Source organism: Diadema antillarum, unplaced genomic scaffold (assembly GCF_040938485.1).
Source record: "Diadema antillarum isolate AM-2024a unplaced genomic scaffold, OU_Dant_1.0 scf00000140, whole genome shotgun sequence".
Classification (NCBI taxonomy): domain Eukaryota; kingdom Metazoa; phylum Echinodermata; class Echinoidea; order Diadematoida; family Diadematidae; genus Diadema; species Diadema antillarum.
The window spans coordinates 1747805-1764680 of record NW_027271029.1 but is presented as its reverse complement, the minus strand read 5'-3'; the positions used below and the strand labels follow the sequence as shown (position 1 = coordinate 1764680).

The following is a 16876-nucleotide window of genomic DNA, read 5'->3' as shown; positions in this document are numbered from 1 at the left end:
GTTTGCCCTTATCTCACAGTGATCAAAAAGACCTATTGAGAAGCATTTTCTGAATTGCTTTCATACTTTTTGTGGCAAGTTGGCCATTGATATGGTCTTGTTGCTGGCCTGCATGCAATGCAGTCATAAAGTGAGCTTGTTGCCATAGCAGCAAAGGTCAGGGTGGAGGAATGATGATAGGTAAACTAAAGTTGCAAGACTAATCCTCCTAAAATTCTTGCCTTGAAGCACTGCTACAAGGAGTTTTTGCTAAAAGAGGAGCATCACATGCCTGGACCATCATCCAGGGACCGTTTGGGAGGATCAATCTTGTAGGCCGCTTCCCTGGACCAAAGTGATTCTCACGTGTCTTCTTCATCGCTGATCCAATAGATGTCTCGCCCTCAGATTAAACCATCTGCACTCTCACTGCAAAATACTGTAACATTGGAGTCTGGAATGTTTGACTTTTCAAGTGACACAGCAACAGCAACAATGGCAAAAACACAGAAATAATGTCACTATACTTGAAAAAAAAAATCCATGTATTTTGGAAAAGGCAAGGAACATGTGTCACTAGATGCAGGTTTAGATTTCTGGCTACAAACAATTCACATTTCGTGCAAGGTCACAGTGAATAACAATAAGGTTTTATGATATGGTGGAAGTCAGGAGGATTTTTGTGCCAAAATCGTGACAGCAAACTTTCACGCAAAGTTATAAAGACAAATTGCCCTCTTGTGTGCGACATTTGTGGCTTTGTTGTTTGGATGGCTTCTGACACAGTTGCTTCACAGCGTTAACTTTCACCCATCTTATGTCATATGAGTTTTCTAAAATTACTGCTTTTCCCCCCCGAGACATACGTTTTCTAAAATTGCTATTTTTCCCCTGTTGCTGTGAACAGGACCTCCCATCACTCTCCTGGGAATTGTATGTGACATCACCGGTGATGGGTGTTTATAAACATCATTCTTGATGCTCCATGCTTCCAAAAAGACTCTCCCCTTCCAGGGCTGGGGTGAGATTACACTCTGGAATCTCAGATAAATAGGGATTTCCACTTGAGACAGAATCCACCCGAGCCAAGCCTATTTTAAGATGTGTGCCTCCAATAAGAACAGTATTCCACCACAAATATTTTCCCCCTGACTAATAACCCAATCAAGGGTTCGCTGAACTTGCATTAATTCAGATTTCATAGTGTTCGGAGCAAAACTTCTATATATCATGTACAGACACGCACAATGAAAATCCAAACACGACCTAAGGATTACAGTTCGGCTGTAAGCTGCATCATCATATTGCTATATCATATTATATCACAGCCTCTGAAAAAAAAAAGCTCTTGCATGTAGCATTAGTTCATAATGCTGCAGTAAGATATAATTAGACACCTGCATGTACTAAAAATCTACTTGAAAAAAAAATATTGTAAAAGAAGAAGATGAAGTGAAATATAACTGCATGGTTCCACTGCACATTGAACACCCAGTAATTCTATACCCACTTACTTTTAAGGTGTGCATGAAGCTCTATGTGAACAGAATAAATGTTTACAATTTGCACTAGTTCTTGTACCCCTATTTACATACTCATGTTCATTCATTCTCAGTTCCTTTCGCTGCTTTGAAGTTCGGGGGAAAAAGTGCATCTCTCAAGAATCAATGTTTGCATGACAAAGTCCTATTTACTTAAAAGGTCAGAACCCTATGAGTTCTATCACATTATGTGACAGATACTAGAAGCTATTGGCTTATCTATTTCTATACAGCCAAAGTAACTTACCGGAACATAATTGTGCATCAAACTTTGAGTGGATCAACTTTCGAGTGCTTACTTGCTTATTGATAACATGAAAAATACATATCTTCAACAATGCAGCATATTGCGCGAGAGTACTTGACTCATTTCTATGAGTAATGAACAGTGAGTATGAGATATTTACTTCTGTATTCTAGCTCTATATCTACAACATCATTGAAGGTAAATATCCGGTGTGTGATGTACTTCCATGCATCATCTATAGGAAGCACAGTGATATCTGATGATGTTGGATGACGTTGGATGATGGATATTGGTATAAAACTGAGAAGATGGGATATTGACTCCTAGACTAATGTAAGTTTGAGAGGATAGGATAGATAGACTGGTATAAGGTTGAGCCCATGGAATGGATAGACTGGTATAAGTTTGAGACAATGGGATGGATAGACTGGTATAAGTTTGAGAGGATGGATGGATGGATAGAGTGGTATAAGATTCAGAGGATGGGATGGATGAACTGGTATAAGACTGAGAGGTTGGGGTGGATAGACAGACCAGGTTGAGAGGATGGGATGGATAGACTGGTATAAGTTTGAGCAGATGGGATTGATATACTGGTATAAGATTGAGAGGATGTGATGGATAGACTGGTACAAGATTGAGAGGACGGGATGGATAGAGTGGTATAAGATTCAGAGGACTGGATAGATAGAGTGGTATAAGATTCAGAGGATGGGATGGATGGACTGGTATAAGGTTGAGAGGGTGTGATGAATAGATTGCTATAGGTTTGAGCAGATGTGATGGATAGACTGGAGAAGGTTGAGAGGATGGGATGGATAGACTGGTATAAGTTTGAGACAATGGGATGGATAGACTGGTATAAGTTTGAGACAATAGGATGGATAGACTGGTATAAGTTTGAGACAATGGGATGGATAGACTGGTATAAGACTGAGAGGATGGGAGGGATAGACTGGTATATCTCTTTTGCTGCTTACATTCAACGTGCTCTCTCATGTTTTGTACAAAAATATCTCAGTACCAGATAGTTTGATGTTTCTTACGTTTTTCACATGTTTTTCACATGTGTACATACATTATATTTCCAGCATGTTGCAAATTTTTGAGGATGTTGCACAACATGTTGCTAGCTTTTGAGGATGTTGCACAGGAATTTGAGCATATTGCAGCGGCATGCTGAAACCCCTTGTGGACTACCCTGGGGAAGTGAAACTCTAGAGAGAAACAGAAGTGGGGAGTAGATTTTGATAAAAGAGTACAAGAATTGTAGGACCAGAGAGAGAAAAAAAGAGTAGGACAGGTAGGATATACAATCAGGAAAAGCAGTCTTTGGGAAAAGGGAGGAATGGAGTTGCACCATAAGAGAGGCATGAATGTTGAACAATGACAAAGTGAAGTGAAATGGGTGGGGAGGGTGAGAAAGAAAGTTTCAAAAGGTTCACACAATGAAATGAAAAGAACCAAAAAAATAAAGAAGTAATGGAGACAGAGAACAACATGGTAGAGGCAGGAAAAGAAGTTTGGAGGGAACGGGAGCAGTCATGAGAAAATGCTGTGGAGATGTGGGCATGAGACATTTAATCTACATTTCATCTATTTACTTTAACATTTCCTTGTCAACATGCCAAACTCAGGAGAAAGCATTAGAACATCGCACATCATTAGGGGTGTTTATGTTGGCAGTGAAAAACCTGGGTTTTCTCACATTCCGGACTTTGGTTGGAAGATGATAGGCAACTACACCTGTATATTCTGCTAAAATATCCCAAACCCACCTCCAAAGTTTCATCGTGTTTGTTTTTGTTTTTCTTTTGCCAATACACATGCTTGTAAGGTAAAACTTCTGTTTATTCATTACATGACTCTCTCCACTTAGGTACATAGTGAAAGTATGAGGGAATGGCCCTACAGAACACCTGTCTTGGGGATTCTACCATTCTTTGGAGCAGTGACATGTCTTGAACTGCACAAACTATTCAGCTTCCAGCAAGCCAGTGCTCATTTACACCTGTATATTACTTGTCCAATCACAAATTTTGGTTGCCCAACAGCAAATTTAGGTTGCCCCAGGAAACTCGATTATAAGTGAGTTTGTATCACTGTGCCAGTGGAAACGGTAGATCTAACATCTAGACTTTGTCAAATTGTGGGGTTTCTGCCGGTATAAATGGGCCAGTTGATCAGACACACCCACACCCACTACCAGAAAAGAGCGGTGCCATTTTAAGTATTAGAATTCTATCAACTGGAGTAATGCCACTGTAACCAAATAATTGTGCTTTCCGACAGGAAGGAAAGAAATAGCCACAACACACACACACGCACACACTTACACACACAAAAGAGCCTGTGGCAAATAAAGAGATAACACAAATTTCGGTCTGACATTTGTTATGCCTTTCACAGCTGAGAAATGGGATGATGCACTTATGCCTCAAACACACCGCAATTGATGAGAGTCCCTGTGGACAATGACGACATGTCAACAGACTCCTGAAAACCAATTTTACCAGCTTGAACCTAGCATTGAGTTAAGTAATTGTATTTTAGAAGAGTGAAATAGACTCCAGAAGTAGCAGATACGATTCCTGTAAATGAAATTCTACGATGCTGTCTCTGACATTGGGGACATTGAGTGGGCGTCAAAGTCAGAGTTGACCAAATTCAATGAAGAAGTCTGAAGTTGTCAAGTTCTAGAGAATGTTGGTTGGAGACAAAATTTCTAGAACCTGGGAGAAATATATAGGCCTGAGCATGAGAAGGACTCCATCCCAATCACTTTGGATTAGTCACTAATCGGTGATTTCCCTATCTTAATCCTATCATATGACAATACGAGCTCAAGACGTGAAATACACTCACTCTCTTATAATGCCTCTGGATTAATTGAGTATTTTGGGGCATTCTTCTCCAGAGTTGACCATATCCAATGTGACAACATAATACAGTCAAGTCACTACCCATTAAAGGCATGTCTAGAAGGCTGGGACTCAAGTGGGAGGGGAACGTTTTCAGTCCATGTAGACACAGCTGCAGTATTCATGTGCTAACCCGACCATGTTTGATATTTTGAAATGTCAGTACCACTCGAAATCATTTTGACATGATACTGTTTAATCCTATAGCCCCTGTATCACTTTACCCTGCAATCTTATCTCCATGAATTATATAATCAATCTGTGTGATTCCATCAAATAAAAACTGAAGGTGGTAAAGAACTAAAGTAGTTTTGTGAACCACTAAGTACCCTTTCTCCCCCTTGATTACCACACACTACACATTCCTCAAACACTGAAACTGTTTTCAATTTCATGTTGATTTGCTACCACCAATCTACCACTCTCAAAGCATTCTCCCTCTGTTACTCTCTTCTACAGAGTTAATACTCTTCCCTTTCCATAAATGTCATTATCCCTTTACCAGGAGAATCACCAGTCCACAGAAAATCCTTCCATCAATTCAACTTTTCTAATTCTGATGTTCAATCATCTTGGTCTTGTTCTCTCCCACCCCCATCCTCACCCACACCAGTTGCAGGCTTTGTTGTCCATAATCTCTCTATTTCCATGTATCATACTCCTTACCCCTCATAGAAAGCACCCCCCTATACTTCCCTCCCCCCCCCCCCATCTCACCTTCTGCTACCCGCCCCTACACTCTCCTTGACACCTGTTGAGCAAACACAATTGAGACCTTGAACTCCAACTTGGCAAACACTCTTTTGACTATGTTGTGTGTCAGCATGGAACTATTTCACCTTCAGACAGGGCTGGCCAACTGCTGCAGCTCATATTAAAGGGATAGTACAGTATTGGTGGAGATGAAAATTGGGCTTTTACTTTTTTGTGAGATACCAAGAAAAACTTATGAAATAGTACAGAGCATACCATTTTAAGAGGAATTCAAAGTTTATTTGATAAATATCGGGTTTGGAATAGCTGAAACATCCAAAAACAAAGTAAAACAAAACGATCATAATAAAATGTGGGTCCCACACTTTATTAGGATCGCTCAGTTTTGGATATATCTCGGCCATTTCAAAACTAATTTTTATCAAATAGACATTGAATCCCTCTTGGAATTACATGCTCTTTCATATATCATGAGAGATTTCTCACTATCTCACAAAAAAAAAAAAAAATGGTTAAAACCTGAAGTTAAGTCTCAACCAAAACTATACAATCCCTTTAAGTTCATAACCAGTAGCAAATAAACATTCTTGAATCACAGTGATATCTCACTGATATGCTTGATCTTCAGCCTTCCCCTGTATGATGTATCCAACTCTTGCACTTTTGAATCTGAGCACATGTTGCAGACCATTTATCATCAATCCATTGCAATTCTACCACTTTCTGCCAGTCATAGACAGGTCAGCTTTGTACTGCAATACTTGCAACAGCATCACTGTACTAACCTACACGAAATAGCATTAAAATCATCTATTGCATGAATTGTGTAATTATCAGAGTTCAACCATGACCTCTGGCAGCTTGTTCATCTACACTTTGCTCGAGCACCTGTCACAATACATAACTTTCTTCTCTTCAGAATAAGTATTGAAAGAAAAGCAACAATGGGGAATACTGTTTCTTTCATTGAAAGCAGTTTATGAAATCATATTCTACTTGCATGATGACAGAGCAGATACTTTTTTTTTCACTGAAGAGCTTGAGGGGCCACTTGGCCATCCCTGATGGCCAGTTAGAGGCATTAGAGCATGGAGCTACCATGGTCAGAGAAATTAGTACTTACAGCTCCTCCCCTCCCACCATGATAACCAGCCAGCCATGCTACTTCCTCATCTTGGTCCAGTGATGATAAACTGGATGCCACCAGATGATAAGAGAGCACCAGATAACCCTGGTTTCGCTGGGCGCATTCATTCACTTGAGTTAAAGCCAAGGCTATCGTAGACCAGACCAGACATACACATACACACAGACAGGAGGAAATTGTGCTGACAAAAGCTGTATTTTTCATGAAGAGGATTTTTCCCTCTTGTCCTCTGACTCTTCTTTTTTTTCGCCAAGGCAAGAGTTCAAGAAGAGGGGCAGCATCTTCAGGGCTAATGATTACATGCTCACTTTAGCATGAAATGCACAGTGGCACATTCCCACCAAAAGTCTATGTGGTGTGGTGAAGTATTTCTTTAAGCCTGCCACTGCCTCTGGCAGCCTATTTGTATACAATAGGAATGCTGTGGTGAGGGATTGGTCCCAAGATGGTTAAAGACACTTGCTAAACCCAAAATTTTGCTTACCGAAAACTTCTGCACACAAAAAGCAAAATCTCCTAGTAAATGCTTTGCTGCACGAATAACACAGATGATCATCACAGGAACATTTATTGATGGTACGAAACTTGGGGAAAAGGGTGCGAAGATTAACAAAGAAAAAAAAAAACAATTTCACCACCAGAACAACCACTGCACCTGTATTCATCACCATGAGACTTTGAGAGCCAATGACTAGATCTTATGTGATTGTTTTGTTTCCTTGGAGGAAATCTCATCAATCACAATACCATACTAACTATCACGAACATGATACCAAGTATTGATAAACAATTCCATCTCTTCACTCCACCATCAAAACTTGTCAGATACCTACCATATCAGGCCTATATACCTTCTGATATTCAAGTGTCTGGCAGGCATCATGATGCCCATGTCGACATGACGGCAAACATTTTCCCTCATTACTACCTCACCTCCGGCAGTGCAGTTTCAACCAGCTACTCCCGTGTGACTGTATGTTTGTAATTCGATGTACACTGCCAACAAAGTACTGTCAACACCTTTGCTTGCCCATCTCACACAATGCAAAATGTCATTGCTGTATTTTCTTCATAATTTTACAGGGAGGTCGTAAAACAGTCATGCTGACTTTGGACAAGGAGCTTCAAACACTAAAGCTCCTTGCTTTGGAAAGGGAATGGGAAATACTTTCTCCACTCCTTCCTCAAAATTTCAATGTCAACTGCCAGTGGACAGTCCATTCTTTCAACAAGAAACAAACTAGTGAAAAGGAAGAAAGCATTTTCTTATTGAATGTCGAGCTGATATTTCATCAGCTATTTTTAACTCCTGCGAATCTCAGTTATGTCGCGCAAAGCAGAGTGCATGTGAACGCTTCCATGCCCCCACAATAAATGTCTCATGGGAATGCACTGGAAGACCTACATGGCAGCTGCACAAATCATATCAATGACACTGACAAACTCATCATATGACAAATGTTTTGACCCTAGAACTTGAGGGAAATCCACTGGGCATGGGAGAGAAAGGAGGGCTGTTCACATTCGAAATAGAAATCATGAAATTATGGTCAAAGTCATGAGGCACTATGTGCAATGGAAAGGTAAAACATACTACATATAAAGTGCAGTATTTCCTGATGGCAGTGGTCCTAGAATAGGAGACTGGAAAGGAGAGGGAGGGGCAACTGTAAGGAAAGGTAAAACATACTACATATAAAGTGCAGTATTTCCTGATGGCAGTGGTCCTAGAATAGGAGACTGGAAAGGAGAGGGAGGGGCAACTGGTGATTAACTATGGGGGTGGGGGGCTGGGACAATTTCAGAAGGATGAGGATTTCATGGTTCTGCCTTTTGTTTCCAAAATCTAAGAATATTCTGACATTGAACTGCACTGTCATCACAGTGCTCGTGTGACACGTTCTGGAAATCCCGCCGTGCCATCCTGAATTACTTCCATCACACTCTCAACAAATGATTCATGCCCCATGACATTTTAGGCAGTACTTTGATGCCATCCCTCCTCTCCGCCCCCCCCCCCCCCTTCTGAGATAATCACATTAAAAACCCAGGTAATTGTAAAATGAAAATCATAAAACACATGACAAAAGAAGCTTTCAAAGCATTGTAATTGCTTTTTTCATTAAAGTTAAAGTCATCTTGCTTAAAATTTCAAGCAGACTGTTCCACAAAACTTGTAAAAAATGTGTTGATACTTGTATGCCTCCAGCCAAACATTTGGAAAAGACTAATTAAAAGCATCTTACTCTTCGTTGCCTTTCTAGATCACAATGATTCTGTGAATTCTTTGTATCTTAAAACATGGGACTGTGGAAGTTATGAGTTCATTTCTGTACTGTAAATATTAGTAACATCATGGAGCTACTATACTTGCTCCATGATAACATCTACCTCTTCTCAATCTTGTCATACAAACTTTTTGCCTCTTATATTTCCAAGACAAAGGGGAGAGAAATCTGAAGTCATCAGAATCACCAGTCTGTAAGCACTCTTGGATGACAAGATGTAAAGATAAATGTATTTCTCTTACGAATACATCTGCAATGCTCAACTTTCAAAACCTGTTACTACCGCACACTAAACTTCATACAATACTCCCAGAGCACATACTTCCAAAAGAGAAATACTTCTACAGTACAAGGTCTTTGCTATTCCTCTAAAGATACATAAGATGAAGAAGTAATGAGATCATATCCACATCCCATGGAAACTTGGCTCCGAACAGGATTTGGCATTCTGCCGGGGTAACATCACACCTCCACGGGACTGCTGGCCAAATTCAGGAAGCATGGATAGAAAGAGAGAGAGAGATAAAGCTAATAAAAAGATGGATTTATACAAAGACAGACAAATAGATAGATAGACAGATAGGTAGATAGACAGGTAGATAGATAGGTAGATAGATAGGTAGATAGATAGATAGATAGATAGATAGATAGGTAGGTAGGTAGGTAGATAGATAGGTAGATAGATTGATCAATCAATGGAGAAAGAGAGGGGGAGACAAAGAGGCAGACACACAATTGCACAAGACACACTCACAACATGACTCAAATGAACGGAGGGATGATGAAATAGAATAGATGCAATTTCCTCCTGGTCCAAATTCATAGCCTCCCAAACAAAAAGAAGGGTGACAATAACAAGAAGGAGAAAAGATGTGTCAATGGTGTGTAGGTGACCGAGAGGGCGACCATTTCAAATTGCTAAATGGACCTGCACCGCAATGGTATGGCCTGCCGACTTCACTTTTACAATGATAACACTAACACTCTACAGAAATAAACAGAGAACATATCTCACTACCTGACGAATACACCCCAATGACCTGAAAGGTGCGAAACTCCAACACGAACAATGAAACAAATATTTCAAAATATTTGGCAATGTTTGTCTAAGGATAGAGTAATCATATTGGCAAGAAATGGGATAATATGCAGGGATGAGAAATGTCAACATGACAGAGTTAAATAATTCCATTGACAGCGAGTGTCGAGTACAAGCTAGTTTGTGGTCTAAATAGAAAAAGTGGACAAACAGTGCTCTCTTTGTGTGGTTTGATTCGGTAAAATACAATTGCCCTGCAGCGGCAGTGAGTGAGCGCTTTCTTTGGCCGCCCCGGTTACAAGTTCATTCTAACTGAATTATCATGTCAAACTGATACGATGCAAAAAAAAGCAAAACAACAAACAAACAAACAAACCCTGTTTCTTTTTAAAAATTCTAGATTATAAATCAGCTGTTGGAAGTATGGACATTATCATACATATTGTACATATATCTAAATTATGATTGACCTGTCCACCAGCTGCTTTTCACAAAAAGGTGAAGGGAGTTAGGGTAAATGTTAAAGTAAATGCCCACTGGACTAGTAGAAACTATGACTACAAAGAAAAAAAATACTCTAGTGTATGGCCTTTGCCTCTCCTGTCATTTCACTGTTATACAGATGTGGGAGAACCGATTCCTCGTTTTATGATAACTGACTGTCTACTTGGAGCCTATTTCACAGACACTTTCTGATCCTTTTTTTTGCCACAATCTTGTATGAGTTTTCACGTGTGGTAGAAACTGATGATGTATATTAACATTGACTGAGTAGGTCCTATATTTTTTGCAAATTGACAAATATATTAGTACTCAAATCATTTGTTTACTGCAAGTTTGGTCATAACATGATTTATTGTGAAAACATCATCTTTTAATTGTCCATGCTTTGACTCCTCAAGTCCATTGAGCCAGGGTTGCACTCCAATTTGAAATGTGGACGATGCTTTCTCTTCCTCCCCTGATGAAGAATTTAAAGCATCAGATTACCACAGAAAACATACTTATAAGACTATGTATATCATTGTTACTGTATACACATCATACAGTTGGAAGGATAATATCTCATTTCAGGGACAGTTTTCATTCATCACTATCACTATGTCTCATTCAAGTGGGGATGACTGTACTGGAATCTGAAGTACGTGCATGATTCGGTCGAGGATGAGAGCTGGTCTGATGGCCTGGAAGTGGAAGGTGAGGTTTTTGTGGTCAAGCATTTGACTTCCAATCACAGAAACCACACAGGTTTTCTCTTCTCACCCACAGGAGTTAGGAATCAGTGGGATGTGCAAAGTGGTATAAGTGGAGGGGGAGGGGCTGGGAGGATGATGATAAAAACATGGATAACAAATAAAAGGTTACTTCCAACAAGGAAGAAAACAGAGATCAAGTGTGTTTCATGATCATGAAAGAAAGAGGTCATTCTTTTTGGATATTAGAACTACAAATATATACACTTTAATGAATAGGGAATGCACTGGGAGATGTTGTATAGGTATACAAGCAGTACGATTGATTGGGGGGGGGGGGAATTCTGAGGGCTACCCCCTGTGATGTTTTTCAACAGCCATTCCTTTTGAAAACTTCTTTAATTTCTGTATTTTAAAAATCCATCTAAGAGTGGAATTTAATATAATCAGCATGGCAGGTACCAATCTCCTAGAAATTTAGCAGCCAGATTACTTCCATGTTTACTCTTTTTTTTTTGTTTCTATTTGAGTGCTTGGGGGGTGTTCAACAAAATATAGAGATTGAAGCATCACATCACACCGGTATTTGTTATGTAATGACTATTCACTAACCCTTGTGACAGAGTCACAATACATGGTCAGTAATTCAAAACTGCCAGACCATTCCTTGAGTTCAAAGGAAGACTTCAAATCTTTACATGCGATTCTTGTTTGTCAGTAGAAGTCTAAAAGGAGAGCTCCACACAGATCTATTTTGTAGCCTTTTGCATTCCAGTGATTGCAAAATCTCTATTTAACCATTTACATCCACCATCCACAATCACTTGCTACAGGTGCATTCGTATTAAAATTACCGTAGTATCAGATAATATAGAAATTTGTTGTCACTGTTTTCCTTGGCGAAATACATAGACACCACAGTATTTCAGTAGGCACAAAGTTTGAATTATTACTCTAATTACCACAGCATTATGCAAGATATTTGTGTTCATATTAGAAAATTTTGGTGTTTCATTGTAGTGCGTAAATGGGCCTACATGTGTACTGTAAGAGACTGAGGAGTTATGCAGCTTCATCGCATGCTCCTGTGAATTACCACCTGTGGAGTTGGCATGGGGTGAATAACCTTACCCTATCAAGACTTCCCAGCAGTAATTTCTTTAAACAACAGCACTTTTCTACCAGTATGTGACACTATTCAGCTCACCTAAACAGTTGCAAAAACTTTTGTTACTCTGATTTGTTCATCCATCTCTTTGTTTGTTTTCCGTTTCTTTCTAAGTTATTTACTGTTGCAGGGAAGGGGAACGAGTGGGATGTGTTTGCTAAGTCATAAGACAAAAAAAAAAAAAGGAAGTTCAATTCCGGACAAACCTGTCCGGGAGTTGTGAAGCAGCAGCATAATTACCTTTCATTTGCATGATATCATGTGGCTGTGATCGATATCATTGTTTCAAGAAATGGTGGAACTCAAAATTCAATTACTTCCTAACATTTTGCCTTATTCCAAGGAAACTTGTAGTGGTCTGTGTGTTCCACTTAAAGCTATCAGCTTAAGTAATCATGAGTATGGAGTTAAGTGGCACTTAAACTTTTTCACTTAGGGACATGTAAAGTGGTTATAGGCAGAGAGATACAGAGATACCTTCATCCATGTGCTGCTTGAAGGTTAAAGCCTAATTAAGCAGATACCCACACAAAGATTCAGGACAATGCTCTACAAATAACAGATACCACAGAGTCCCCAGTGTCATCTAGCCATTGACATTTGCATTCAAATTGTAACCCACACCACCCTCGTGAAACAGTACAGCTTTGTGCTACTGCTCGATTGTGTTCAAACCCCTCTGAAGTGATACAGTGTGGACCAAGGTTGGGTGGTGAACATTCCTACAAAGGATGTAAACTCCAGCTCAACAGTTCAGTGAACCAACTCAAACACAGCCAAAATATAAACACCAATGAGTTACATTTGACTGGTGGTATGAATATCTAACGTCATTAGAGGTAGGTTAAAAAAAAAAACGGAAGAAAATGTCATGCAAAGGTAAATGTGAAAATAAATGCGTGCAGTGATCCGCTGTGTCACAGAGGTGTTAAAGTTTTAATTGAATACTATGAGAGAAATATTTCTTTCCTGTCAAAGAAGTTTTTCTTCTCTTCCTTGTTTGATGAAACTAATGACAAACAAACAGAACAACACGTGGAAGGTTTCAGAAAACTCAGATACAAAGGAAGAACATTACAATGGTTTGATCATCTGAAGGTTAAATTGTCTCACATTGAATTCAATGGGGAAGTCAAAAACAGCTGCCCTGCCCTGTTGGCTGTAGCTAATCATTTCTGGTAAGGCCCATGACGAGTTGGACCAATTCTCAAAGCCGGAGTCTCGACTCACATGCTATAGAGTTCTGTCACAAAGTCATCATCCTATCGTACAACAACTGCTCGGTCAAAGTCTAAACTGACGGTATATACTTCAAAGATTTAAAAAAAAATGCATAAAGGACCTACATCATTGAATAAGACCTATATTTGCTAATAAGCGACCTCATTTACAGCAATAGCCTTACATATTTGCACATCCTTCAAACATCCATTGAGAATTCCCATCGTCTGGCCTGACTGTCGCACGCTTAAAACGTTAAATACCCAGTACCATTATCACCTCCAAAAGTCTGACACTGAAATCTGGACACAATGTTTTCAATGCATGATACCATGTAACCAAGGCTACCAGGATTTAGTGCTACAACATAAAATCTGGGAGAAATTTGAACTTTTAAGATGCATGACTCAAAACAATCAAAATTAAGTGGGTGAAGCCCAGCCAGGATCTACACATCAAAATGACAAATATGTTAAAAGGATAAAAGTTTCTCATGAAAAGGAATTGGAGGTCATAACACTAATAATTGTACAATGTATATCATTACTGCTGTATGAGGTCAATACCATAACATAATCATGTTCTTCAAGATTTAATAATGCATGCATCCATATTAAATGCTGTATCATTATCATTCTTTTTTTGCTACAGGTACTTCACTGGATTATTTCTTGCACTGCTCAGCAAATTGTGTTTCATAAAGTATAAAGATCTAAACAATCTGGCACATATAACAGCAACCACCATGTTGCCTTTTTCGCAAACTTTGTCACTTTCACAAGTCTTTCAGTTTTTCTTCTCACAAAAGCAGCAATTATGATCATGGTTTACACACGAACACACACATACACAAACAAAAAAGCTATACGCCTATTTGCTTTCAAGAATGAAAAAGTTACCAGCTCATAAACTGCATCTTACAGTAAGGAGAGCCCCAAACATAAGCACTCATTTTTCAGGGCCCTTCATCTGCCCCATCTGCCTGTCTTCAATGGTCACATTGACTGGCCCAAGATCAAATGACCTCAATACTCCATTTACTTCCATTCACCTTGAGTAGAAATCAACATATTTTGGTATCCAGTGATGATAGATGAAATTCTGTTTATGGTCATTCTGTTAAAATTGCATTTTGTTTTTGGTTGCTGAAGGCAACCATAAATGTCCTGAAACATACCACAAAACAAGCAAAAAAATAAAGAAAAGAAAAAAGGATGCGATAAAATTTAAAGAATGTTTTCATATCTTGCTGCTGAGGGCAACAATAGCAGTACAGGATGCTACAAGTAGCTTGAGCTGAAACATGATGCATGCTTCTCCGATCCCACATGCCCTCATGATATGAACTTTGCTTGGAAAATAAGTGGGCTGGAAAGAAAAACTGTGTCTTTAGGGACAAACTGTCAAATTCATACGTTGACATTTCACAAACGCAGCTCAGTGATGTTTTTGGCACTCACCACGATCATCATTGAACAGATATAAAGAGGTTCTTCATGGCCTGAATTGAATTACGTGAAGACCATTTGGATGGACCCATTTCACTTTACACTGGTATTGAGATACCATGCTATCCAGTGGACAATGGCAAAGGAAGCTGGAAAATCTTGGTCAAGCTGTAACACATACACTGACTTGTAGCTGTATGATATCTCGCTCTTTTTAAACAGAATTATTGATGAAAATGTCAAGAATGTGACAAATAGGCCCTATTCACTATCAACTCACTCGAGATGAGCAGGAGCAGCCTGGTGTTACGTTTGACATAAATACTAATCTCATCTAATGATTTGACATCATCTTTGAGATGGTCTTGAGGTGGCTAAAGAGAATTTTCAGCCTTTTGAAATTCCAAATGATTACTTGGTAGTAAATGCAGGCTCGGGATGAAAGAGTAGAGGTTTGATACAACCTACCAACAGACCAACTCGCCAAGAACAAGGGTAGGATCTGTCCCCTTTCCATTGGCTTACCTGTCTCTCTCTCCGCTGTTTGCGCTGCCTCCTTCCCCTTCCCCTCGCCGCTTCCGACAGACTCCAAAAAGCGAGGAATACCACTAGAATCAACACAAATTCTCTTCTGGGAAGCATGATGAATGAAAGATGTTGTCTGTTTAATCCACAGTACAGGCAAAAATCTCAGGGAAAGAAAACTATTTGAAAAGGGTTTGATGCTATTGCAACTACACAGCGATCCTGAAGAAGAAGAAGATATCAGAATACACCGATGTCATCTTCTCATTGGCCCAGTGCACTCGTATCCCAAATTGGACCCGATTCTAAAACGCAACTTCATTCATGAACTCTATGTCTCTTCCTTCCTCTTCAACAGCTCTTGGAGCACTAGTGAATGAATATCTGACACAAAGATCAAAAAGTTGAAGAAAATCTCAATCTATGGCAATTAATCAATCCATATCCTGATGTTTGCAGTGTGGCAACATATCATGACAGCGCTGGGATCCCACTCCCACTCCTGTAAAAGTCAGGTGTAGTGTTCTGATTAATTCCAATCCTGACTCCACTCCAAGCTCCAGGGCTATTATGCAATGCTGCCGAATCTGCTTTTACTGTACATACCCTCAGAAATGCTCAATGCCCACAGGCACGATGGTCTGTTTCAAATTTGGAAAAAAAAAAATCTCTACAACTCTTATCAGCTTGGAATGCCAAGTTGTTGGGTAGTACACACAGAAATCAATATTTGAACAAGTTAACCCAGGTCTGGTCTTTCAGATGCTTGTGAAGTGGGGTGAAGTGTGTATTTTTCACAAGTTTATTCCCTGGATCACAAGAGAGCTGAGTATGAAATCTCCCAGTCTGTACAAGAGTTGTCACATGTGTCTCACTTCTCTCTCCCTCTCTCATTCCAGGTATGAGCTGGATAGCAGAAACACATGTTATCAGATACACTAGTATTAGCGGCATTCCGTGAAGCACAAAGCAATTCACGTATAGAACTTTGCACACATGTCCACACACACACATACACACACAAGGAACCTGGAACTAACCAGGCTCCGAACTATGGAGAGGAGGCGGAGCTTAAAGTCAGGCACAACTTAGGTGACCAATCAGAGCAGAGAGGAGTATCTATCTCTCCCTCCCTCTCTCCCTCCCTCTCTAACTGGTTCTCTATTCCTTCTACTCATATACTTCACTGTCTTTTCTCTTCTTCTCCTTACTCTCTCTCTCTCTCTCTCTTGTACTCATGGTAGTCTTCAATAACAACAACAACAACAACAGCAAAAGGACTGCCTCACTGTTATTAGTGTCATGAATTGTGTGTGGTAAATATTAAACTCTAGGTGTTGGTTGAATTGCTACAAGAGCCAAAATGATCATTAGCAAATTAGGGCAATGCAAACAAAATTTCTTTTTCTATTTGATTATTTTCCACTTTTGCAGTCTTGGTGCAT

The 16876-nt window shown here is 39.6% G+C and overlaps 1 protein-coding gene across 1 annotated transcript in view; it reads right to left on the bottom strand.

Annotated features, from left to right (window-relative positions):
- The window catches only part of LOC139721224 (uncharacterized), a 155688-nt gene extending 139714 nt beyond the window's left edge, over positions 1-15974 (bottom strand). Inside the window, exon 1 of the mRNA XM_071632548.1 lies at positions 15432-15974. Coding sequence (XP_071488649.1) covers positions 15432-15548 — 117 coding nt within the window. The 5' untranslated portion in view covers positions 15549-15974. The remainder of the gene's footprint in view (positions 1-15431) is intronic.
- Positions 15975-16876: the final 902 nt, after the last annotated feature.